The sequence below is a fragment of the Sceloporus occidentalis genome, unplaced genomic scaffold, assembly GCF_023333645.1.
Source record: "Sceloporus occidentalis isolate IW3139 unplaced genomic scaffold, rSceOcc1.0.p SCAF_4, whole genome shotgun sequence".
Classification (NCBI taxonomy): Eukaryota; Metazoa; Chordata; class Lepidosauria; order Squamata; family Phrynosomatidae; genus Sceloporus; species Sceloporus occidentalis.
Window position 1 is genome coordinate 112485997 of NW_028316984.1, and position 26798 is coordinate 112512794.

General features: G+C 39.3%; 1 protein-coding gene across 1 annotated transcript in view; it reads left to right on the plus strand.

Annotated features, from left to right (window-relative positions):
* Positions 1-26798, plus strand: part of DCDC1 (doublecortin domain containing 1) — a 370698-nt gene that overhangs the window by 226054 nt on the left and 117846 nt on the right. The window contains exons 19-20 of the mRNA XM_089521309.1: positions 2655-2789; positions 3108-3265. Coding sequence (XP_089377435.1) covers positions 2655-2789; positions 3108-3265 — 293 coding nt within the window. The remainder of the gene's footprint in view (positions 1-2654; positions 2790-3107; positions 3266-26798) is intronic.

A 26798-nucleotide genomic window follows, 5' to 3' on the forward strand; every position in this document is an offset into this window, starting at 1 on the left:
TATATCCTCATAGTTATACCAATACACAATAGCCTTCCACAGCCTTCCAACATATCCCATAGTCCCTTAACTGGACAGTCTTGGACATGGGATTGCATGTTATATAAATGCTTAAGGAACAACAAAAGCCCCTTTGGAAAATGGTATCATCATCATCATCATCATCATCATCATCATCATCATCATCATCATCACCCTCCTCCTCCTCCTCCCACTTTCCCCTCAAAACTGGAACTCAAAAGTGGCTTACAATTGAAAAGAATATAATTAAAAACCCATTTCAAACTGGCTTCCGGGCAGGCTATGGAGTTGAGACTGCCCTGGTCACCCTGGTCGATGATGTCTGTCTAAGCATGGACAGGGGTAGCGTGTCCCTGTTAGTGCTTTTGGACATCTCAGCGCCTTTCGATACCATTGACCACGGTATCCTTCTGGAACGCCTGAGGGAGTTAGGTATCGGGGGCACTGCGCTCCAGTGGTTCTGTTCCTACCTCTCGGGCAGATTCCAGATGGTGCAGCTGGGGGACGTGTGCTCCGATAAGAGGGCGCTTACATCTGGTGTCCAACAAGGAGCCATTCTGTCCCCCATGCTATTCAACATTTACATGAAACCGCTGGGAGAGATCATCCGGAGACACGGGGCGCGGTGTTATCAGTATGCTGATGACACCCAAATATGTGGCTCTGTGTCTCCGACTGATGCAGTGACTAGGGATGGCATCTTTCCTCTAAATGCCTGTCTGGAGTTGGTAATGGGCTGGATGAGGCAAAACAGACTCAGCTTGAATCCAGAGAAAATGGAAGTACTCGTGATAGGTTCTCCTGGCCCGGGAAAGGAGATTCCTCCACCTGTCCTGAATGGGGTCATGCTCCCCCTGAAGGACTCAGTTCGCAGTCTGGGGGTGCTTCTGGACTCATTGCTCCACCTCACATCTCAGGTGGATGTGACAGTCAGGAGCACCTGTTATCAGCTTTGGCTGATACGCCAGCTGTGACCCTACCTTGGCCGGGGGGACCTTGAAATGGTGGTGCATGCTCTGGTAACTTCTCGGTTGGATTTCTGCAATGCGCTCTACATGGGGCAACCCTTGTACCAAACCCGGAAGCTTCACTTAGTACAGAACATGGCAGCAAGGTTAGTCACTGGATGTCCCAGGACTAGCCACATAACACCTATTTTGCAAGATCTTCATTGGCTGCCTATTCACTTCCGGGCACAATACAAGGTGTTGGTTATTACCTATAAAGCCCTAAATGGCTTGGGCCCAAGCTACTTGGAGGACTGCCTCTCCCCATATAATCCGCCCTGCACTCTCAGATCGGCCGGGAAGCAATTGTTGAGGGTTCCTAAGTCAAAGTACACCTTGACTGCACAGAGGGCGTTTTCTAACTCGGCCCCGCAGCTCTGGAACTCCCTTCCCGGCAAGCTCCGCTCTGTCGCCTCCCTTGACCTGTTTAGGAAGAAGCTCAAGACCTATCTCTTCCAACAGGCTTTCCCTCATGTGTTGTGATATCTGCTCTCTCCCTATCATATAAGTTGTCTTCTAGCTAGTTTTGCTTTGGTTTTTATTCTCTGTAATCTTATGGTGTTTTTAACTCTAGAGTGTTTTTATGATGTGTATATACTGTTTGTTCAAATTGTATTATGTTTTATACCCTTGTTGTAACCCGCTTTGATCTCCTTTGGAAAAGCGGGCTGTAAATAAACAGTATTATGATTATTATTATTATTATTACAAAAGTGAGCATTAAAACAGAATTCAACTATTATATATTAAAATACAACACTGCCTTTTCAAGCCTTTACCAGCTTATGGCAACTCTAAGGCAAACTGACCATATGCTTTTCTTAGCAGAATTTGTTTAGAGGGAGTTTGTTATTGCCTTTCTCTGAGAAGGAGAGAATGGGACTTGCCCAAGTTCACCCAATGGATTTCCATGGCTGGGTAGAGATTTGAACCCTGGTTTCCCAGAGTCCTAGCCCAACACATAAACCACTATAATGCACTCTTTTCTGTTTGGAAAATACTGACTGTAAACTGAGGTTTATAGCCTTAGATCATTACATGATGCAGATACAATGAAACATAATCTTATATTTAAGGGTGGATTTAAAAATGGGAATTGGAAAATGTCAATGTGTGTCAAGATGAAAGAAAAAGATAGATAAGTGATGGATAGAAAGAGATATGGGGTAAGAGACATGAAAACCAGAGTTAGCCAGTTAAGAGGCAGAAGGCTAAATTAAGCAACGAATACAGTAATTATATACAGTATTGAACAAAACAGAGGATTTGGGAGTAGGAGGATAATGGATGTGGGCCATGTATGTAATGCTCCCTTTTGTAGCATCGGATAAAACCACAATATCTTTAACAAATTCATAACAGTGTTTCACTTATTTTTAATGGTTACATTACCTGTTATGGGCTGCATATTTTCATATATATTTACTGTAGTGAGCTAAAGGTTCTTAAAATTAATCTAAATGAGGAAAGATTTATGAAGTGCAAAGTTATGTGTAAGTGATATAACTTGTTATGACCTTGCCCAGTATCAACAGTCTTTTATCCCATGATTCCTGAACTGTAGATGGTTGTACTTCTACTGATTACAGTCTGGTATTGCTACTCTGCCTTTGTCCTTTCCTACAGGCTTACCCTGAGTTTGTCCTGACCTACCTAGAGGAGCTAAATGTAAGAGAGGAGGTGACCCAGACGGAATACCACACACACCATGGGGGCCAGTCTGCACTTCATCAAGAAGCAGATAGCAACATAGCAGAAGAGGTCAGTGTATTAAGCCAGAGGCAGGTCAGAGTCATTTTTTTTAAAGAGTGGAAAACATTTTGAAAGGAAATGTTATTTCCGTTCACAGTTTGACTATATTTGTTTAAATAAACAGTTAAACCTAAAGTAATAGCTAGATATGCAAGAGCAAAACAAATAGGAAAGAGCCAATTATAAGTCTCCTTTTTAAAAAATAGCCCCTTTTCCCATGGGAGAATGCCACTTGTTAAAATTCAGTATCTCATGAAATAGCATTATTAAAATAAGTATTATCATAATAACACTATATTAATCACTTGCTTGTTCTTAATTTCCTAGGATCTAAAAAATAATGTCTGCAATTGCAATGAGAAACAACTTTCAGGACCTTTGGACGCCCACTTAATGCCCGAAGGTCCCTTAGAGGGGAATAGGCAGCTGACAGTGGCACTGGTGAGGAAACTAAAAGAGAAACATCCTAAGGCCTCAGCTCAAAGGTAAGCTACTGACAGAACTGATATTTATTGTTCAATGACATTAGATGTTTTCCTTCAGTTTCGTGTAAGATTGATTTCCTGGATATTATTGAAATATCTCAGAAGCCCTCTGGCTTGCAAGGAGACATGGAGTTTTGATCAAAACTAATGAAAAGGGGTGACATTTATGCAGTTAAAAAGATTGATGTATACATTTAGCACTGAGAATCATTGGGATATTTATTATTAAGCTATTATTTATGAATCGTACAGTAATATGAGTATTATAATGTATGACATTAGATTATCATTTATGTTTATGAGACACTTGTCAGTACAATACATTGTTGTCAGTTTCAGGTGTTGTACACAATTACAGGGTTTGTTTTGCTGAATATGCTTATAGGAGTACAACATTTATAAATTGGAAACAGTTTTGACCTATAACATGGTAGAAAAGCTTCCAAATGTATTTGGAACTCCCCAAAGCAATTTCTTTCTTTCTTTTTTTAAACTGTACAACCTTTCACTTTGAAACTATGGAGGGCTAGCTGAAGACCCCATTGGTATCCAATTAAATGAAAGCTGGCATTTTGACAATAACATGCTGGGTATATTCACTGGAGTTTTATTATTCACATTTGTATGAATAAAAGCTGCTTTGTACATGTGACCTATTATTATTTTATATTTTACCTTCTTTCCTTGTGAATGGATGCAAACCTTGAAATGTTCAAGCTTATTTATGAATCGTACAGTAATATGAATATGTCCAAGCCTGTAAATAGACATACCTACTGTAATTTCATCCCACTATCCTAACATTCAAGGAATATTTTACATAATACTGTGTTCTTGATCTTTCTTGATCCCTTGCAGTTCATAGCTTATATACACGAACAGTATGATGGTATATTTCATATGTACCCTATTTTTAATTATGATCTTTCATTCCTCTAATGAGATGGCACATTCTGGTATGTTTATATCATTCTTGAAGTAAGGGGGCTGATTTGGTGTTTCTAATTGGAAAGCAGAATAGTGGTGCAATATATACAAAAGCTTTTGTTGCCATCCCCCAATCTTAAAAGGGGACATTGCATTGTTCATTATTTTACATTCTTCACAGGGAGGACAGTACTTTATCTTGATTCTGGGAAGTGGCTCCTCTTAGTTAACAAATAGAATCCTATAGCTAAAGGACACCAAGGGGAAGAATTTTCCTTTTTTGGGTAGGAGCCAACAGGGACTTGTCATAACTCATATCTGAGCTGCAGGAACACATTTGGGTTATTTCTTTTGTAAAAAGTCTCACCATTTTAGGAAGACACTTTGGATATGGCTTGTTCGTCCCTGGCTACACATTTTGAGGAAAAAAGTATTCTTGAATATGAATATAAATTTGCTTTCTCTGATAAAGACTTAGGTCATCTCTGAAAGGTTGCTTCTATAAATAATAATTTCATAAAATTTCCCTCTAGGGATAAACTGGTTTTCTATATTCCAGGCTGATCTACCCTGGAGAAACGAAAATTTGACGATACTGCAAATGTCTATTTGAGTTTGTAGGGTTGGGATCAGGGCAGTTCTCCCACCCAGGTAAAAAGTAAAAACAAAAGAAAGAGAAGCCTGACAATCATTAGTGTATGCTTGAGTTGCAGTGGCTCTTAAACTTTCACAAACCATTCTTTTCCAGCATAGCTTCAAGGAGAGTTTGAAAGTTTTTACTTCCCTGTAACTCTATCTGGAACTTTCCAGCTTATGAATCTGACTTGTTAGAACAAACCATAGTTAAGCCTAATCATGCCTTAGGACTCAAACATACTAAACATTGGTTAATCTAAAATGGAAGCAGAAGATTATGAATTTCTTCCAGCCATACAAGAGGAAGACAGTGTGTAAGCAAAACATTGTCTCCTTAACACCTTGAACCATTATCTGATTTTGGGAGCTAACTAGAATCATGCCTGGTTAGTAGTCAGTTGGAAGACAACCAAAGAATATCTGATACTATTTTGGGAAATAATTGCAGATCTGTGTTAGAGTACATGCTTTGCCTGGGCCCTTGTTCAATTCCCAGAGTCTCCAGTTAGGGACAGGAAAGACTCCTCTCTGAAACCCTAAAGAGCCACTGGCAGATGCTTAAATAGTATATTTTTATAAGACAGAAAATAAGGTACAAAAGGGAATTTAAATTAGCTTTTGAGATCTACTTGTGGGCACAAGAAGTCAAAGAGGAATTAAAAAGTCATATTTATTCATGTCATAATTATTTTATTAATTAATTTTTTTGTATTTTAGTATTTGGCACTGTATCTATAAAGGGCTAAACTCAATACAAGTCCTGGCTAGAGCAGATCCTTTGTAACCAATGGAACAAGGTGTTTTTTTTACTACGTAGTCTGTTCATTTTAGAGGATCAGATCTAGGTAGGATCTAGGTAGGATTTAGCTCAGTCTTACACTTTATGCCCAAATGGCCACTTCTGGCACATGGCAGAAGATAACACACTATTAAAAGATTCTTGTTGGTTGGCTGGTTGTTATAATGTATCAACGGATAGACTGATCAGTGTATAGATTGGTTGTGATTTTACATCAACAAGTGAGCTGTATACATTCCATCGTATATATATAAATACTATGAAATAACAGAGAGAGAACATAACAAAATCCAAGATTAAATCAACATCAAAGATTAAAAACATTGGAACACATAAAAGCCAAGAAAAACTACTGGCAAAATAAAAGAATAATAAAGTCTAGGGCAATAAAATTGTTTTGAAATGTCTGTAAGAATAAAAAGTGCATCTAGTACCAAAAGGATAATGATATAAACTCAAGGCAAGCTACCTCCACAGAGTGGCTTGCCTTGGGTTTATATCATTATCTATAAAGGGCTACCACCACTAAAACCACCCCCTCTCTCTTGTAACTCCAACCACATCCTATTTGGCCAGGTGATCTGGAGGAAAACTTTAGATGGCAACCTTTGGGTATGGTTAGATACCCATGAGCCAGATCTTTCCAAAGTCCAATGAGTAGGACATACCGAACACTTGTCTTACTAAATATGAGTTGAAAGAGATCTATTAGCAATGACTGTTGATTTTTATGTGGCAGTGGGCTTCTAAAGTGGAGCAAATGTTCACTCATCTAACACGAGCCATCATTGTCAGGTTGCAGTGGGATGCAATGAATTCACAAATATAGCTCCTGTTGAATCTCTCTCTCTCTCTCTCTGAATGGGAATGTATATCTTTAAGTCATCATGAGAGCATCTGCAGGCCTTTCTAAGAGGAGAAGCCATATATCTTATGACTTTTGGGGTAGAGAATAACTCCCCTGCTTAAAATTAAAGCTTTCTACCTCTTTTGAAGTCCATTGTCCCATGTCAGGGAGTTACCAGCTTTTATTACCTGAGAAAATTTTAGAAGGTATCAAAAGTGATATTCAGTCCTCTGCAATAATTGACCAACCTGCCCCCTTTTATTGTTGTCTTGATGTAGATAAAATATGGTGCCTCTCTTTTTTGATTACAGAAAGGAATTCCTATGAATCAGGGGTGAAATATTGAATGTATTTAAGTGTAACTAAAATTACTTAATCTTTTTTCAGTGAAAACATGTTTATGTTTCTATACAGGAATTTTTGTTTTGTTTCTGAAGTTGGGACACATGGGATTTTGTGTTTTAGTCTAAACTGGGGGTTTTGTCAATGTAATTAACCCCCATTACACTTTGTGGTAAAATAGGAGGGGAATCTATTCTCTGAAGATCCAGCTTTTCCTCATAATTTATCTGCCATATAAATGTTCTAAAGGTTAAAGCTTTGAAACAGGGACAAATTAGCTTTCATTACATGCTTTAGTTGAATCCAGACAAAATTTCCCAGCCCTCTGTTGAAGCTAGATGGTTCAAATGCATTTCCCCTCTTCTTCTCCTCACAGACAAAACAATACAAATCTAATTCTGTATGGTAGAAAAGTAATGTAAATTCTGTGTTTCATTCCTCCCCCCCCCCCCCCCGCCAGTGCAAGGATGCTGTTGTTTGCATTATTATATTAAATTGAACAACTTACCTTTATTTAAATTGAATAGAGGTTGTTGGGGGAGAACTGTAGCAGCCAACAAAGCATGGTGACCCAGCTTGTCACCCAGTGACCTGTGAGAAGGAAATAATGAACTGTGAGTAGCTGTCATCTTAACTGTTTCTGACAGTTTGGCTATGGGCACATCTGTGTTAGTTGCATGGAAAGGCCTTTGTTGTTTTCCCACTAGTGACTTTGGAGACCGCTGTGGGGTTTGCTCACTGCCCTGCTCCTACACTTCCCTCCCTCTTTAGCAGGGAAAGCAGCTGCCAATGATGGGGTTGACATTTCTTTCAATGATTTATTTGGCATTTATTTAATTATAAAGTACAAATCATATTGAATATTAGACCCTTTTGAATACTTGAAGGATCCTCCTGTGTAGCACTTCTGCAACGGCTTTGGGCCTATTTTCATGATAAAATTTTAATGATCAGTATTTTTCTGAAAAGCTTCTCCCACTTGATTTGTGAATGTAGGGTTTTTTTTATTTCCTTTTAATTTTAAATAATAAGAGTTTATATAAACAACATTTCAGTCCATTTAAATAGTTATTATTGCTACTGCATTCCATGTTATCATCTATAGCAATTTTGTGTCATTCATTTGGCCCAAATTGCCTTTTGTTCATGTTTCAACATAATGATTGTGATTCGGAGCTATATGAAGGGAAATTGGTGTTCATGTTGGGTTTTTGTTTCCCACCCTCTAAGCACTGTATAAGTAAAAATTGCTTTTTAAAACTTCCCTAGTGTTAAAAATAAGATTTTGATGCAATGTGGTAAAAGTGAAAGGAAAAACGAATGCCCCACTTTATATACAAACTTCTTGACATACATATAAAAATGCTCACAGTTGACAGTTTGATTTTAACATTGCAAGCACTATTGTGATTTTTATGGTTGTAATTCATTTTCAAGTAAAGCAGAAAAATGCCCCCCCCCCCCCCCCCGAACTGAGACAAACTTGGAGCTGCAATGGAAGATAGAATATAAATCTGATTCCATGGCCTTTTAGGCAGAGCATTTCTTGCCAAAAATGGGCATATTGTGGAAAATGTGACCCTAAATATTAATTATTATATAAATGAGGGCACAGCACAGTCTGTTTAAACAATAATTTCCTTATTGGCCAGTTTCAAATATGGTGATTTTATGAAAGCTTATTTTCCCTCCTGTAGAATATAAGCTGAGCAGGCAAGATCATTACATACATGATAGGCATGGCATACTCTGTGCCTGCTCCCAATTGAATCAGGCCTCCTTATCAGCTTTTTGCTTTAAAGAAAGCTCCCACTAATTCCATTTCAAATAACAGGTGGTAGTAGTAGGGATCCAAATCAAGACCTCAGCAAGGAAAAAACAAGGTTAAAACAAGGGACCATATCCAGAAAACCTCTCAGATAAAACTGATTTTCTAGATCCATTTCAGCTGGACTCAAGGCCTGTTCTGAGAGTAGAAATTGCTTTGATCACCCTCTAGGATAAACTTTCCCAGCAGATCCTAATTATGGCATGGATGATTCTGACTTTGGCATGTTATGATGTATCTTTACACTCTAGGAACTTGTCTAGTTCTTCCATTTTACTGATACATTATCTGTGAAGTTACCTAGATAACTACCATTATCCATACTATTGATAACTGGTTGGATTTTCATAGTAATCTCCTGATTGGATTGTTACAATACTGTATATTTGGGATTGCCTTTGAAAATAATGTGAAAACTTCAGATGATCTGAAATAGGTTGGCAACATTATCAAGATAGATAGATACAATTACATTTTGTTGTTGTTTGCCTTCAAGTTGGTTCCAACTTAGGGTAACCCTAAGGCAAAGCTATCATGGGGCTTTCTTGGCAAGATTTGTTCAGAGGCTGAGAGCATGTTACTTGGCCAAGGTCATCCAGTCGGTTTTTATGCTTGAACAGGGATTTGAACCCTGGTTCACAAAGTCATAGTCCAATGCTCAAACACTACATTACACCAAAAACTGGCATCCTTTATACCAAGCGTAGAGATATGGTGTATTAGGATATATTAGTAATTCTCTGGTTGCTTTGCTGTAGATAATAGTGCATGATTCCTTCTCTTTTAACATAGTCTTATGTAAGTTGCTTATTTATCAGCCTTAGTGTTACTCACCTGTAAAAAATGCAAGAGTATTAACTGTATGCTTTAAAGCATGTCTTCATCCATATCTGCTGAACATTTTTTTTAAAAAATTGTGTTAGAACATTTAATTTCTGTTAATTGTGATATAGATTTGTATAGCTTTATCATGCATGTAAAAAAATCTATATTTACATTCTAATAACTGAAATTATTAAAATTCTATACAGTATTGTGTGTGCTAGCCTTCTGGTAGTGCCACATGCTCCTGATGTTCATGCTGCAATTGTTCAAGAGACACAATAGTGACACTCCACTATTAATGGAATTAATTGCTGTTGGAGTTGTGTGGAATTCTCTTTCATTAATGCTCCAACTATTCTTAGGCCTCATTCACACTATGGAAATAACCTGGTGTGAAATCGGGTTATTTTCGTGATATTCAGACTGGCTCTGAATGCACCTGGCACTATTTGTGGGAGGACTGCAGAAAACCCACTGAACCTGGTGAATTTTACACTGGGTTCCTTACCACATCCTTTTTTGTGTGCCAGAGCACTCCGGATTTTCGTAGTGAGTATGAATCCATCCAGGCTGCATGGCAGCGGTTCAGGAAATGGCGGCAGCACCATTTCATTTTCAGTAGGTGCTAGTGTGAATAAGAAGATGGTTTAAATTGCCTTGGAGATTTTTGAGGACGTAAAATGTAGTGCCCCCTGTTACAAGAACATCAATCCAGTATTGCATCACTGTGGAGGTCCATAACTCCTCGATATAAAAAAGTAAGTGTGAATGCTCCCTTAGGCCTGTTACAGACTGCCAAAATAAAGCTGCTTCGGGACTCTTTGGAGGTATGCTGTTTAAATGATGCATGCATCCTAAGAATCCGGAAGCTGAACCAAAGCTGCACTGCAGTGCTTAGGAATGGAGTGTGGCTTTGCTGTGACCTCTGGACTCTTAGGATCCATGCATCATTTAAATAGCATACCTCCAAAGAGACCTGAAGCAGCTTTATTTTGGCAGTCTGTAAGAGGCCTTAGTTTTCAGGGCTTGTTAAAAGCATACTTTTCTGAGGAGGCCTTCTCTGTTGAGACTAATGTGATATCTTTTTCTTGAACCTTACAAAAAATTTAGGATTATTTGTGCATTGTGTCTCTCTGTGTTATGTATATTTTATGGTTTTTGATGCACACAGCTTTGAAACATTTTCATATAAGTGGTGCATAAATATTTGCAAATAAATATTCACATTCTTTCTTTAGCTCTGAACATGAAGTATTTCAATAATATGCAATAGTCTCTCCCCTCCCACCACACAGCTTTGAAACATTTTCATATAAGTGGTGCATAAATATTTGCAAATATTCACATTCTTTCTTTAGCTCTGAACATGAAGTATTTCAATAATATGCAATATTCTCTCCCCTCCCACCAATGTTTTCCATAGCATAAGCACAAATCTTCAGTGATTTCCATTTAATATGCCTGCTAAAAGACATGCATTCATAATTTTTGCAAGCCTTTTCTGATTTCTCATTTGTCTTCATTTCTGAAAAGCAAACATTTAACTTAGCACTAATTATTCATTCCTCACTAAGCCTTCTTAGCATAGCAGAATTTCACCAGTTGGATTTGTGAAGAGGATAGAAACCTCATGTGGGCCATTAAAGTTATGATGCCCTTTTGCAAAGTGTCCAACTGTTTTTTCTTCCAAGGAAACCAGCAGAAACTTTACATGCAGTCCTATGCATGTCTTTCTGATACACCCTTAGCAGCAGCATGCCCTTGGGTCCTTAGATGGCTCATGCTTTCAGAGCTACAGCTGCTGTGTATTTTTCTGCTATACCTTCATAGGCAACATGCCCTTGGGTTTCCTGATGGTACAGTATTAGAGGTGCAGCTGTTTCTTTATTGGACTTTAGAAATGTTTTCTAAGAGCTTCCATGTAGTTCCTTTCTACACAAACACTTTAGGTACTGTCAATGGAAACATAATGCCACATAATTTGGATTTATGATCCTTCACACCACCATTTTATAGGGAGATGCATGCACTTTCTTGATGGCTACTGTAAGTGGATAGGGGTGATGTCACTTAACTGTACAGACTGAGTCTCTCTTATCTGAAATGCTTGGGATGAGAAATATTTTGGATTTTGTATTTTTTTGCATCTGGGAGTATTTACATGTATAGGGTTGCCATGTCCCGCCCCCAGGCGGGACAATCCTGCTTTGGAACCGGGCGGGGGCGCTCCATCCCAGTTCGTTCCTGGACCCGGGTTTGCCCCAGGTCCGCTGCTGCGGCTGGCACCTATGCCGGCGGCTGCACTGGCCATAGCGAGTGGCCACTCCAGCAGGTGTTGCGCTGCGCCATGCCGCATGCACTGCACGCCACGCATCACCGCCGCTGCAGCCACCACCGATGTGGCATTTGCCACCCACTGGCACCTTCCTAGCCCTGCACGTTCTTGCAGGGCTAAGTAGGAGGAGTTTCTCCTCCTGGGGCTGGCTGGCCAATGGCTGCTTGAAGGGGGTGGGGCTGTTAGAGCTCCAGTCTGCCCCCATTGGCCAGCTAGCCTCAAGAGGAGGAGCTCCTCCTCTATTTGCTCCCCATGTGGGCCGGCCAGGGGCCGGCGAGGAGGAGGAGGAGGAGGAGGAGGAGGAGGAGGAGGAAGAAGAAGAAGAAGAAGAAGAAGAAGAAGAGTAGTAGGAGGATTTGTATTCCATTTGTACAGGTCTTCTTTGTTTTAACAATGATGGTGGTGGTGGTGATGATGATGATATCAGCCAGCTTCTGAGGCATGGCCAATGTAAGTTGCTCTGATTTTTACAAACTCATGCGCAGTGAAGAAAAAGTCTCTTGACCAAGTACACACTTCTGAGAAGTACAGTTGAATCCAAGGGCAAATCCCCTTCTTGTTAAACCACCTTGACATGTTCAATATGCATAGCCACATGAATCCATGTTCAGTGTGAAACCCAAAGAGTTTGGTTATGCAATAAGCCTCTGAAATATGCAAGCGGCCATGTTCAATACCCAAATGTGCTGTTTGGAATGGGGGGAGGGAGGGTTGGCCAGAAAGGGAAGTACATTTCTGCCATCTGTCTAGGAATAATGCCAAAATGTCCTCCATTTTGATCATGCCTAAGAGACATGCATTTATATTAACATTTTTTTAAAAATTATCAATTTTTTTCGTGTGTCCTCCATTTAAAAAATATCCTACATCTGCCCGGAATGGGATAGAAAAACAAATAAGGTAACGAAAGAAAAACAAGGAAAACTGCCAAAATCGTTTTTTAAATTAATGGAAAACGTAGGATTGTTAGATACATGGAGATATTTGTATAACAATGCGAGGGAGTATACACATTTCTCAGCTAGACATAATTCGATGGCCAGAATTGACCTAATATTAACAACGCAAACACTTGCAAAATTTTTGAAAGAGATGGAGGTCATGCCAAGATTAATATCAGATCACAACCCGCAAATACTAACTTTGAAAAATATTATAAAAAGAAAAACAACATTTAATTGGAGATTAAATATAAATATTCTAAGAAATGAACAGGTAAGAAATACGATAAAGAAAACAATAGTAAATTATTTTAAGGAAAATTTAGATAGGGGAACAAAAATGGATATCGTTTGGGATGCGGCGAAGGCTGTAATAAGGGGAAGTTTGATACAACAAAATGTAATTATAAAAAGGGAAAAGAAAGAGAAAATGGATCAACTAAATAAAAATCTTAAAGAGAAAGAAATATTACTAAATAGAGATCCAAAAAATATCCTACATTTGAGGTAAAATTTGTCCTACATTTGTCCCAGTTTGGAGGTCCTGACTTATGGCAACCCTATACATGTACATAATGAGATCTTGAAGATGGGACCCAAGCCTAAACATGAAATTCATTTATATTTCATATATACCTTACACACATTGCTTGAAGGTAATTTTATACATAATATTTTAAATAATTTTGTGCATGAAACAAAGATTGTGTACATTGAAACATCAGAAAGCAAAGATATCACATCTCAGCTACCCATATAGATAATTCTGAATTCTGGAATATTTTGGGTTTGGAATTCTGTATAAGGGAGACTCAACCTGTACCTTAAAATTTTATGAGTTAGCAAATTCTGGGGAGTACTTAAACAGATGATGGGATTAAGGGAACTGGGAGGATTGAAGGAGGTATCTAGGTTTAGCTATGAGTCTTTGGGAAAATGAAAGTGGAGGTTCTTTGAGACAGATTAATTCAAGCGGGAATGAAAAATACTTAGGATACAGATTAATTGCTCCCTAGGGGCTTCTTGCTGTACATATAGTGAATAGTGTTGTGTGTTGTGTGTAGGGAACCAGATGAGTTTGAATATGAACTGTCACTGAGAGAATATGGCTAGAATTTTGAAATCACAAGTTTAAAACATAAATGCAAAACCTAGAACAGTTTATTTGTTGGTGCTGTGTGAGTTATAGGACAAACCACATCCCGGACTCTTAGTACTCATGCATCATTTAAACAGCATACCTCCAAAGTGACCCGAAGCAGCTTTATTTTGGCCTGTCTGTATAGGGCCTGTGTTATCAGCAACAATTTTGTGAATGGGTCCTGTTAATAACTTTCCAGGGAACAGCTGTGTTACTCTCTTTCAATATAAAAAGAAGGGGGCTGGGGAAAGAATCTAGCAGCACCTTTGAAACTTAATGATTATTGTGAGCTTTTGTAGATATCAGTTCACTTCTTCACTTGCATTGATGAAATACAGAATTAATGCCATAAGGATGAAAGCAATAGATGATGTTTACCAAAAACATAAGTTCCCTTGAAGGAGGAGAATTGCTACATGTGTAAATGTGATGAGCACCCATGTATTAATATAGGTGTTGTGCCAGGAAACCATTGTCTCTGTTCATACTCTGCTAGTGAACTGGAATTTGTGAATATATATTACAATTCAACTATTTCTCTTTCCAATTTTCTTTTCAAATATTTTTGTTCTAGAAGAGCTACTTGTAGGTCAGAATTAGTATGTTCTGAAAAGCTGAAACCCTCTGCAACCTGTTTTTGTTACTGACATTTCTAATATCAGATTTGTGTCCATTTAGAATTTAGCATTTCAGCTCATCAGAAAACGGAAACAAGGGAAAGAAAGTTGTTGTTGGGTGGGAGAAAGATTTGTGGAGTAGGGTTGATCTAGGAAGGGGCTTCAACAACAATGGAACCAAGAGAAGACCAGTGTGGTTTCAAAGTTCAGAGCAAATAAAGAAATATGTACCTGAAGGAAGCGTAGGAAAATAGATGGAGAGGAATCTTGAGGCAAAAGGCAAACAAGACAAATGGCTGAAGAAAGGAGTGGAAAATGAGGAAAGAAGGAAATGAACTAGGCTCAGAAGTGTAGTTCAGGGTGGATAGTATTGCTACATATAGGATTGGTCTAAAATGCAACATCTGTTCTGTAGCAGCTTCTATCAATGTGGGAGTGAAAAGCAAAAAGAAATGAAGGGTGGAGGCCTTAGTTTTACAAATTTATTGAAACTCATCCATGAATTATTTGATTGCATAGTTTTAGCCTTCTTGTAACTTTAATGCACACTGCCTAATGCATACTGCTGTTTAATTACCTGTCATTTGTGTTATGAGAGCTCTTTGATTCCAAGTCCTAATATAAGATATAAAAAAATCCAATATTTCTACCCTTGTCACTGGCTGTTGCCTTGTTTTATGCTGAGAGACAAAAGACATGGTGTATCATAAGATTAAAAATACTTACAGAGGTAAAGGTTTTGTGAGATATTTAGCTTTCTGTGTCACAGAACTCTGTTACCACAATAAACTATAATCCCTACAATTCCATAGCATTGAGCCATGGCAGTTAAAGCCATGGCAGTGTGGATGCAACTTGAGTCTTCTAACAGGACTTGTTTTTTCTTGAAAAGTGTGTGGAATGGGAGTTTTGGGGTGAGAAAGAAATTACCACAGTGGCAGAAGCTTCCACTTAATTCCCCCCCCCCCTCCCCAAACAGATTAAAAGTATTTGGCTCTGTTGGTATATATGTTAGTTATGCAGCTGGAATGGAGCTTGAACCATCACCATCCTTCTTCCCTAGAGTTGCTCAAGAATGGTGCTAGCAAGAGAAGCTGATACCATTCAGACTTGCAGAGACAGAACCTGGAAAAATGTAGAAGTCACTTTCTTCACAAAACAGCACTGAAGTAAGCTGAGGGAAAAATGGGAGGAGGAGAAAAAACTGAAGCATTTTAAAAGCAGCTGACTTTTACATACATTAATCAGGGCTGTCCCTGCCAAGTCTGGACAGGTGGAGGTTATGCCGCTGCTGAATCAGCGCAGATAATGAAGTAAGGTATAATGGCGGGGTACAGACCGCCGCTTTGCGGCGGTCTGCCGCCGCCGCCAGAAGGTCCGCGGGGGAGCCGGAGCCTTCAGACGGCCCGACTCCCGCGCGGACCGAAAAAAGAAGCTCCAAAATGGAGCTTCTTTTTGCGTCGCGTTTGCGACGTAGCGAGGCGCCAGGGGCGCGCTCGCTACGTCAGCAGCGGCGCGACGCGTCTGGACGCTGTGCGTCCGATACGTAAAGATGGCGGCGCCCATGTAGAAGGGGCGCCGCCATCTTGTACGGACGGAGTCCGTACTAGGCCATGGGGCGTCTAAAAGAGACGCCCCTTTTTTAAAATGGGACGTCCGGAGGACGTCCCAAATGGCAATGTAGAAAGCCCCCTTGTAAGAGCAAAAGAAAGACGTCTCACATCCTACACAGTATAGACCCAGAGTTGCAAATTTACCAAGAATGAACTAATGTCAATAAAAGCTTGTGTAACTATCTCTTCCAGCCTTTTCTCCCACATAACACTACTTGAAAAGTTCCTCTGGAAGGTTAAGGAATCCTCCTGAACAGTGTAGGATGGAAACAGAAAATTAGTCCAAACCAGGGAGGGATTACTTGTGTGACCAGGCGGACCTATGGTAGGCCTCGCCTTCGTGGCGGCAGCATAGGTCTGGGATCTGTTGGGCGTGGTTTCCTGTGCTGCGGAGCATGGGATCGGGAGTCCCCTGGGACACAGGGGTGCTGATGATATAGCGATGTCGCCAATGTGGGGGCGGCATCGAGTCAGCGTCCCTCAGTGACAAGGGGCAAAGATGCGCAAATATACGTAACCAGTTCAGGAGGAGATAGGGCACCTTAAGCTGGTTCCCCCACTGTCATCCCGAGGCCTGGTCATGACCAGGCAATTCGGTTCATCGACCAACATGGGTTGGTGGATGACAGATCCAGACCTTATACTTTCAAGCCAACCCTCTACACTTACCTACCTGTTTGCTGTTGTATTTAATAAAGTTGTGGCCTTTTTTTCTGCCAATTGGATGTCTGGTGTGTTTTTTCTGTTTGCCTTCCCTCCACTGCAAAGCTGTATTCATGCTGCTCCCCCAACTGTTCAGGGGGAGGGGAAGGGAAGGGAAAGACACTATCGCAAATGATCTTTTATTTCTGCACCCTTTTCACTCAGCGTACTCCCAATGTTAAAAAGTGAAAAGTTCCAGTTAGAATAATGTGCCTGTTTATAGGTGACACATAAATAAGCCAAACTTTGAGGAACCTCAAAGTTTCTGCAGCCTAATTGATGTCCATTTTTAAAAACACTCCCAACATTGGAAAAAATGGACTGAAAAATAACAGTCCATAATTTGAAACCACAGTACCTGCAGGGTGCCAGCATGTTTTGTTTAATTAGAACATAATGTTTTAGATATTAAAATAAGTATTCAAATATTTCAAAGCACTAGTCTTTAGCCACTGCATTAGTTCACTTGATGATGGTTGAGAGAAATATGAGACAAAGAAAATATTAACTGATTTGCATCAATCAGCAACATATCTATCTGGGACCTAATTGCAACTTGTTTTGATTTGTCACTCTAGAAAAACAAAACAAAACACCCCAAGGCTTACCGTCTTCAGTTTAACATCACTCTTTATGACTTTGCCAGAAGGAAGCTCAATTTAAAGCCTCACTTCAGAGAGGACGAGATATTCCCCTCTTTCTCTATTAAGCTACTGTAGTTGCAATACCTGTGTTGAACCTTGTGCTAGACTTTTGTGTGGATATTCAGCTGATGACCTTCTGCCACAGGGGCAAGAATATTACTAACAAAACCATGTTGCCCCAAAAAATAGTGAACATGCAGATATGAAGAAGTAGGTTGAACAAGTCAAACCAAACCATTTTTGTTCGTGTTTCCCAATTGATGAATCATTTCTCCCAGTTTTTCTTAATTGCCCAAAAACGAATGGTGACAGTTTTAACTTATTCATTGATCCTGGAGTTAATACATTTCATTGCATTAATATTGCCAACAACAAAGAGGTTTTATATGTATATATTTCTGCTTATGTGTCTACAATGCAGAGAACCGTGTGATGAACACAGTGACTAACTATGTGACTAACACTAGTGTACACAGTAGTGGTTTTTGTTGTTTTGTGCACATAAGCGGCAATGCATCCTTATATTGCAAGCTGTGTTTCAAATTTGCCAAAGTTTTTGAAGCAGTTTAGAATTTTACCTAAGAATCTACTGCTAAAAAAGTAGGTGTAGGAAGAACCCAGCAAATCTTTACAGCACCTTTGTTTCTGGTTGCTTCTCATAGGAGTAATATTTGGGTTAAGCATTGACTGCTTATTTCAAAATAATTGAAAATGTAGCATTCAAAGACATTGCTGTGCTAGTCTGGATTTCTACATCAAGGGGTTTTGTAGCACCTTTCAAACTAATGTAATAACAGTAGGGGAGGGGGGAATGGGAATCAATTTTATTGTATTTTGATTCCTACTATGTAAAGCGCTGCGTAAGTTTTACAGCACTCTATAAATCTTAATAATAATAATAACAACAACAACAACAAAGAAAACTCTTAGAATCCTGGAAATTTCAGGTGCAACTATAATAAAGCAATATTGTAAGCTGTATACACACAGAAATAACTTACAATTGTGAATTTTTTAAAAATACTTCAATAAAACTTCTATAATTTAATAATCATATTAACAAAACCAATATGCTTTTGACACATTGCTTTCTCAGCTCTTACTGCAGTTACTAGCAAGGCTATTAATCAATTTCTTACATACTTTGGGACAGAGTAATTTTTAAAATCTCATTAACTGGGTATCAGTTGCAAACCTAATTATGCAATAATATTTGTGAAAATAATTTTCCAGTGATATTTACTTTTGTTTGCTACAAGTGTCAACTTCTGCGGTATCTTCGGTGTCACCAAATTAAATACAGTTTACTCCAGGATAACTATGCAAAGGATTAGATTCTTAATGTCACGTGTTATCTAGCTGTGTTGAAAACTTGAGAACGCTTTGCAGGAGTTAGAAACTGCTTAATCCCAGTCTCCACCATTCTTTTCCTCCCCTACACTCTCACATTAGTGATCAATCCAAGCAACTTTCTGACCCCACACCCTACTCAATCTGGTGCTCTTTATCTTTTTTGTCCCCATCTTCAAAAAGGGGGAAAAAGGGATCCCAACAATTATCATCCAGTTAGTCTGACATCAGTACCAGGAAAGATTCTAGAGCAGATCATTAAACAGAGAGCTTGTGGACATCTAGAAAGCAATGCCATAATCACAAAAAGTCAACACGGGTTTCAGAGAAAGAAGTCATGCCAGACAAATCTAATCTCTTTTTTTGATAAAATTACTACCTTGGTAGATGAAGGGAATGCTGTGGATATAGTATATCTTGATTTCAGTAAGGCTTTTGACAGGGTTCCCCATGACTTTGTTGCAAACAAGCTAGCGAAATGTGGGCTAGACAATGTAACTGTTACATGGATTTGTAATTGGTTGACCGGCCAAAGCCAAAGGGTGCTCAACAATGGCTCCTTTTCATCCTGGAGAGAAGTGACCAGTGGGGTCCCACAGGGCTCTGTCCTGGGCCCAGTGTTATTCAGCATCTTTATCAACAACTTGGATGACAGAATGGGAGCATACTTATCAAATTTGCATATGACACCAAATTAAGAAGAGTAGCTAACACCCCAGAGGACAGGATCAAAATTCAAAATGACCTGAATAAACTAGAAAGTTGGGCCACAGCTAACAAAATGAACTTCAACAGGGAGAAATGTAAGGCACCGCACTTAGGGTGGAAAAATAAAATGCACAGATATAGGATGGGTGACACCTGGCTGAATGACACTACATGGGAAAGGGATCTAGGAGTCCAAGTAGACCACAAGTTGAACATGAGTGAACAGTGTGATGCGGCAGCTAAAACGTCCAATGCAATTTTAGATTGTATCAATAAAAATATAGTGTCTAGATCAAGGGAAGTAACAGTACCATTATATTCTGCTTTGGTCAGTCCCCACCTGGAATATTGTGTCCAGTTCTGGGCACCACAATTTAAAAAAGATGTTGAAAAACTGGAACGTGTCCAAAGGAGGGCGACCAAAATGGTGAAAGATCTGGAAACCATGTCCTATGAGGAACGACCTAAGGAGCTGGGGATGTTTAGCCTGAAGAAGAGAAGGTTAAGAGGTGATATGATGGCCCTGTTTAAATACTTGAAGGGATGTTATACTGAGGAGAGAGCTGACTTGTTTTCTGCTGCTCCAGAGACTAGGACCTGGAGCAATGGATGCAAGCTACAGGAAAAGAGATTCCACCTCAACATTAGGAAGAACTTCCTGACAGTAAGGGCTGTTCGACAGTGGAACAAACTCCCTCGGAGTGTAGTGGAGTCACCCTCCTTGGAGGTCTTTAAGCAGACGCTGGCTGGCCATCTGTCGGGGATGCTTTGACTGAGAGTTCCTGCATGGCAGGGGGTTGGACTGGATGGCCCTTGCAGTCTCTTCCAATTCTATGATTCTATGTATCTCCTTACCCACTGTTGTGCTCTTTGACTTTACCCACCCAAGCAAGCTTCCCCTCCCCTCCCACCCCCCCTCTTTTTTCCTATACTCTTTCTTTACCAACTTCTTTCTTTTCCTCTTTCTTTCTTGTTATTCTTTCTCCCCCTCCACCTTTGTCCTCATTCAGCCTTTCCTTCTGTTCATTCTTCTCCTTATTCCTTACCAGGTGGCAGGTTGCTGTTCCTTTCTCCTACACATATGTACATAGGAATAACCCCCCCCCCCCTTCAGAATTAGAGCTGTATAATTGACTTGGCAGAATACCAGTTCACAATGACCAAGATTCGGGAGATTATCACACAAGAGGAAATCCTTCTCCCATGCTTAATTTGTTATTAGCATGATCAGAGGAAAGATTATCACCACCACCCCACACATTGTCTACAAATAGCAGCATCTACAACTAGTTGATGCTTAATAGCATAAATACAGCCATGTGTAAAAGAAGCGCAAGGGAAGAAAAGTCACCAAAAAAGGTCAGAAGGAGATAATTTGAGAAGTTCTGAAGCTTAAAATATTAAGCTTAAAACTCAGTGCAAATAGTTGGCTCTGGAAGAGCACATCATAGTCATGAATTCTGCTGACAGAACAATATGTTTGTATGTTCACACAATTTAGGGAAAGCAGAATTACTGTAGCAAACAAGAAAAGGTAATCCCAAATAGGGGCATGGTACATGCCACCATAAAGCGGTGTACCAGCGCCGATTCTCGGGTTAGGGACTGCAAGGCAACTGCATGGCCCCTAACCCTACAACATACGGGCGGCGTAACAAAGGCAGTGCCCTGTGTACACGGGCCCCATTGTTACGTAAGGCTGTGTGGTGTACACACGTTGCCAGGTGGCGCTTACGTAATGAGTGCGCCAGTGGTGCACTTGTTATGCCGCCCCTGCGGCTTAAAAAGAACCCGCTTTTCTCGGGTTTTTTTCCTTCGCAGGGAAGCCACACAGTTGGGTGGCTGCGGCTTCCCTCCGGAGGAACGAAGGCTGCTGGCAGGCTGCCCTTTTTGGGTGGTCTGTCCCAGGCCAGAGTTCCAGAACCGACTATTACCATATTTTCCGGCATGCAAGACAACTGGGCGTCTAAGATGACTCCCAATTTTTCCAGTTAAAATATAGAGTTTGGAATATACTCCCCATATAAGACTACCTCTCTTCCAACACACACCAAATAAAAACTTAACAAAACATCAGATTTGATTTTAATATGGTAATTTTAATTCAAATGCTTATGACATGCAGGTACTCAGCAGGAAAACATGTTGTATACAAAGCCTGCTTGGACTGGATTGTATACAAAGCCCGCAGATTCTCCAAACTGGTTCAGAAGTTTCAGCACCCACCCTATAAGACTAAAACCAGCATATAAGACGACCCCTGACTTTTGAGATTTTCCTGGGTTAAAAAGTAGTCTTATATGCCAGAAAATACAGTATTCATATTTCAAATGAACTGAATTTCTTCCTGTCAGCTTTCTTCACTTTCCAGCTCTCACAGTCATACATAACAACTGGAAAAGCTATGGCATGAATGATTCTGATTAGTATTTAACTGTATATCTTTATATGGGAGAAAGTTATCTAGTGCCTTTACAGCAAGTGTTCTAAATCTTCTGATTTCTTGACTACAGTATCCAGTTTGATTAATGACTAAAACAAGGTATAGAAAGTCCTTAACCATTTCTATGTCTCTATCACCCACTTTAAGATTATGTAAATCATCTATGGTCATTATTTTTGGATTCTTAAACTGTAACCCTACTTTTGTACTTTCTTCCTTAACATTCATTCCTGTAGAATCTATGGCAATTGTTAAGTTCTCTCCCCTCCCCTGTTGTTATGTTACCCACAAACAACTGCCCTTGCATCTCCCTCCAAAAGTACTAAAGTATAAGGAGCAATATCATGGCAGCATGACCAGGGAAAAGTTTCAAGAAGAGGGGAAGCTTTAGCCCTTCTCCTTCTGCTCAGTCTTCAGTGGAAGTTGTAAGATACATTCGTTTAAAACCCTGGTCTTCTTTGTAACTTAAATGCCTATCTATAGCCCATGTTTTAATAAAAGTGTGTATTTGACAAATAAGGGCAGCTGCATGAGGAAAATAAACACTTTACAGCTGAAAGAGAAAACATGGATGCAGAAACAGGGCCAAAGAGTGAGATCAAATCTCAAGAGCTGCTGCTACCTTGCAGAATAGTTAGGCTCTCACTTTCCCAGCAGCCTCCTGGGATGGGAATCACATTTATGACTGTTGGTTTTCCTGTACTCCAGACACCTACCTCTTTTCTAAAGTGCATACATTTGGGAGGGGGGAAATGGTGAACCCTATCTCCTGAACTGCCCTTCTTCATCCCCATGGCTTCTTTTAGGGGATGCTTTCTTGCAGGAACCTTTTTTGCAATTGAAGACCTGGTGTTCTACTTGGCAATTTGTTCCAAAGACCTGAGGAGAAGCACTGTGACAGCTCAAATGCTGCATAACTTTCAATAAGACACCTCAGGAATAGGTTGGGCAATATGGTCCTTTGATGAGCCTTTTCCCTACTACTCACCTTCACCACTTTCTTTTCACACTTGCACTGTTAGACGAAGTATGGCCCTATACAGATAGGCCAAAATAAAGCTGCTTCAGGTCACTTTGGAGGTATGGTGTTTCAATGATGCATGCATCCTAAAAGTCTGTAAGCTGCACCAAAGCTGAACTCCAGTCCTTAAGACTGGAGCATGGCTTTGCTGCGGCTTCTGGACTCTTAGGACGCATGTATCATTTAAACAGCATACCTCCAAAGTGACTCGAAGCAGCTTTATTTTGGCCTGTCTGTGTCAGGCCTATGATAGATGAAGAAAGTGGATATGCATAGGCTAGGGGTATATAACAAGTGCTTCCTTCTTAGAAATACAAGCATCTGAAACTGTAGTTTTGTGCGTGTGCACAGATTTAACTACATTTCTGTCTTTTTGATAATGAATGTATAGAGAAAGAGCAGTTGATCTTTGATGGTAGTACGGTCTCCCTTGAAAGTAAATCTAAATGTTTCTACTTAGCACTTTGTTTTCAACGTACACAGTACCAGGAAAAAAAATTGCTCTTGGAGTTATCAACCCTAAACTGACCATTCCTCACCCAAACCCCAGAATTCTTGATTTCCCTGCCCAGTTTCATTTCGCACCACTACATTGTATCTCTCAGAATGAACTCAGAATGAACTATGACTATTTGTCAGCATTTTTAGAGGCTTAATCTCATTTTTTCTTTAAAAATATTCTGAGTGGCATATTACCATGTAAAACAAGTAGAATAATAAACCATACAGCTGTAAGAAACCACAAAGGGCCATCCAGTTCAAGCCCATGACATGCAGGAATATACCATCAAAACACTCTTGACAAATGGCCATCCAGCCTCTGTTTAAAAACCTCCAAAGAAGGAGACTTAATCACTTTCCAAGGCAGTGTGTTCTACTGCTGAATAGACCTTACTTTCAGGAAGTTCTTCCTAATGTTTAGGTGGAATCTCTTTTTCTGTAGTTTGAATCCATGTCCTAGTCTCTTGGAGCAGCAGAAAACAAACTTAATCCTCCTTCAGAATGAACAAAATGTGTTAACTTGCTAATGCTAACTTAGAATGAGAAATTAATTACCTAAACTTACAGCTCTAATTATGAATTCAATTAAACCTTACGTCTCTATTAAATCTTACAGTTGGATTACAATCAAAATCCCTTTTATGAGAAAGTCAGTGTCCTGTTTTTAATTCGTAAGGAGCTTGCTGTGATATCAAATGCATTTGTTAGTGGGAGGGGAGCAGCACCACACTTTACACATTTTATGCATAAGGTTTTTAAGCAGAACCTGCTTTTTCACACTGAGTTATAATTTTGTTTTGCTTAAGCTTATAAGAACCCAGGTAAAAATCACTACATTTAGAGCTGTTGTCTCAGCTTGGCAGTCCCAGAGGGGGGAATTTCTAGATTATTATGTTTTTCCCCTCTTCCTTGTAAATATCCAGGCCTTTATGATAGTCCCATTAATGTCTGATAATAAGTTAGTCTTCAAACAATATCAATAAGACAATGTGGGCTTGATGGAAGTTAAATGTTCCTAAATCCTATGAATTGATCTGTAGGAGCTGTTTTCCACATGAGCAGTAGCTTCACCGAGGCATACATCCGCAAACAGTGGAGGTCAGGGTGATGGAGGAGGAGCGGGTTTGGCGGCACACATGCACTCTATTCCTGACAGTGTCTTGCTTCGGCAAAGGGAAGTGAAGCGCACATACCATGCTCAGTGGCATTTCCAAATACTGCTCAGCTGGGGGCCTGTGCTTATTGCATCAGTGGCACATACTGAGGGAAAAAAGGAAATACATAATTTTGTCAAAGTAGTAGATCACAATCTCCCCCTCCTCCTTCAAAATCATCACCACCACACACTAATAGCTCTAATAGATACAGATTTTATGCATATTTCAGTCACAGCAGTATTTCTAATGCATATGTGAAAGGGTTCTAATTTATGTCTACCAACTGTGTGGTGCCCTTCTTTTGGGTAATGTCATCATCCTAATGGTGTTTCTATTATACTCAAAGGTAGTAAATGAGGCTTATTGCAGGAAAGTAATTGATTTTCAGTGAGTGAAAATGTAAATAGCCATAAGAAATCCTATGAAAGACAAGCAGTTTGAAATTGTTTGAGAAATGAGTCGCATATACGACTTTCTGGTCCTTGTATTTGTAAAAAAAAGAAAAAGAAAAGAAAAGGGGGGGCTGTTTCTCTAAAAAGAAAAAGAAAACAACATTGTTTTTCATATTTTATTTCAAATAGGAATACAATGGGAGAATACAGATGGTTTTGTGTTTGCTAGTTTTACAGTGTTCTTTATGAAAATGTATTAATCGTGTTCAAGAAGAACAGTTCATTTTGTCAGATTCCTCTCAAGTGGAAAAAGTCTGTGAATAATGCTACTGAAATCAGTGTGTAAAAATTATTCTTCACTGACATGTCTCTGTTTTAATATAGTAAGCTAATGAATCCACTTTCTGAACTGGGGAAGTGAGCCTTTCTGGCTTGAACAAGAAGAGTTGTTTAGGTATCAAAATCCAATAGGTATGGCTACATTAAAAGAAAATAATGTCCTTCATGTTCTAAACTGCACTGTAATCATTCTTTTAGGGAATTGTTTTAGATCAATAACCACCTGTAATTCAGAACTGTTTCCAATGGTTTACATTTTACAGTACATCCTTAAAAATCTGTCAGAATATATGTTGGTTTCTAACATTAATTTTTAACCACACTTGGCATCTTTCATATATGCACTTGCTAGTATCAATATATTTAACAAATTTCCCATGTACTTTGAGTAGTGCTGGAAGCTGGATGATGCTGTTACTTTGTGCTAGAATGAGGAGAGGATAATGAGTTGTGCTTCCACAAATAATCTCTTATTTTAAATTTCCAAATAAACAAATGACCAGGAATTGCAACACATTTTAAATCTATGCTGGTTTTCTTAATTATCTCTTATTAAGCAATATTATTTCATAAAATAAATTTGACTGCAATTTCTTGACATTTGCAATTTTTTTTTTAAAAAAAAGAAAAGATAAATTGCTTTATCAATAACCAGCAATTTGAAGACATAGCTGTGTTAGTCTGGAAAATCAGTATGTGAATGGATCTTGTGGCACCTTTTAGACTAACTAAAGAAAGCACCTGGTAACATGAACTGTTGTAGACTTGACCCTGTTTCCCCTTGCATCTAAGTAAGTAGGCTCAAGTCTAGGAAAGCTCATGCTACCAGCTTCTTTCTTTCTATTAGTCTCAAAGGTACTACAAGATCACTTTACATACTAATAGCTAGTAACGTTACTTATACTATCTTACCTATGAATAGTTACACTGTAGATAGCTATTAGACATTGGCCAAAACTACATAGATTTCAAATTTCCAAATTTCAAGTGCTTAAATTGAAATTAAAGAGCCCTGGTGGCACAGTGGATAATAATAATAATAATAATAATAATAATAATAATAATAATAAATTTTATTTATATCCCGCCTCTCCCTATGGATCGAGGTGGGTTACAACAGACAATAACAGAATTCATGTTTAAAATACAATATCCAGTATCCAATAAATACGGTCCTACAGCACAATGTTGTATCCTCTATCCTAGAGGAGGTAGCCATGGTCCACTCAGCCTTCCATCCTTTCATAGTTTGGTAAAATGAGTATTCAGGCTTGTTGGAGGCAATTGGCTTACACATTGTAAACCACTTAGGGAGTGCTAATTCACTGATAAGTGGTAGACAAATGTACTTGTTATTGCTATATTGCTATTTAAAATGGGTTGGCTTTTCATTGGGAATATCCAGGATAAAATATTTATACATAT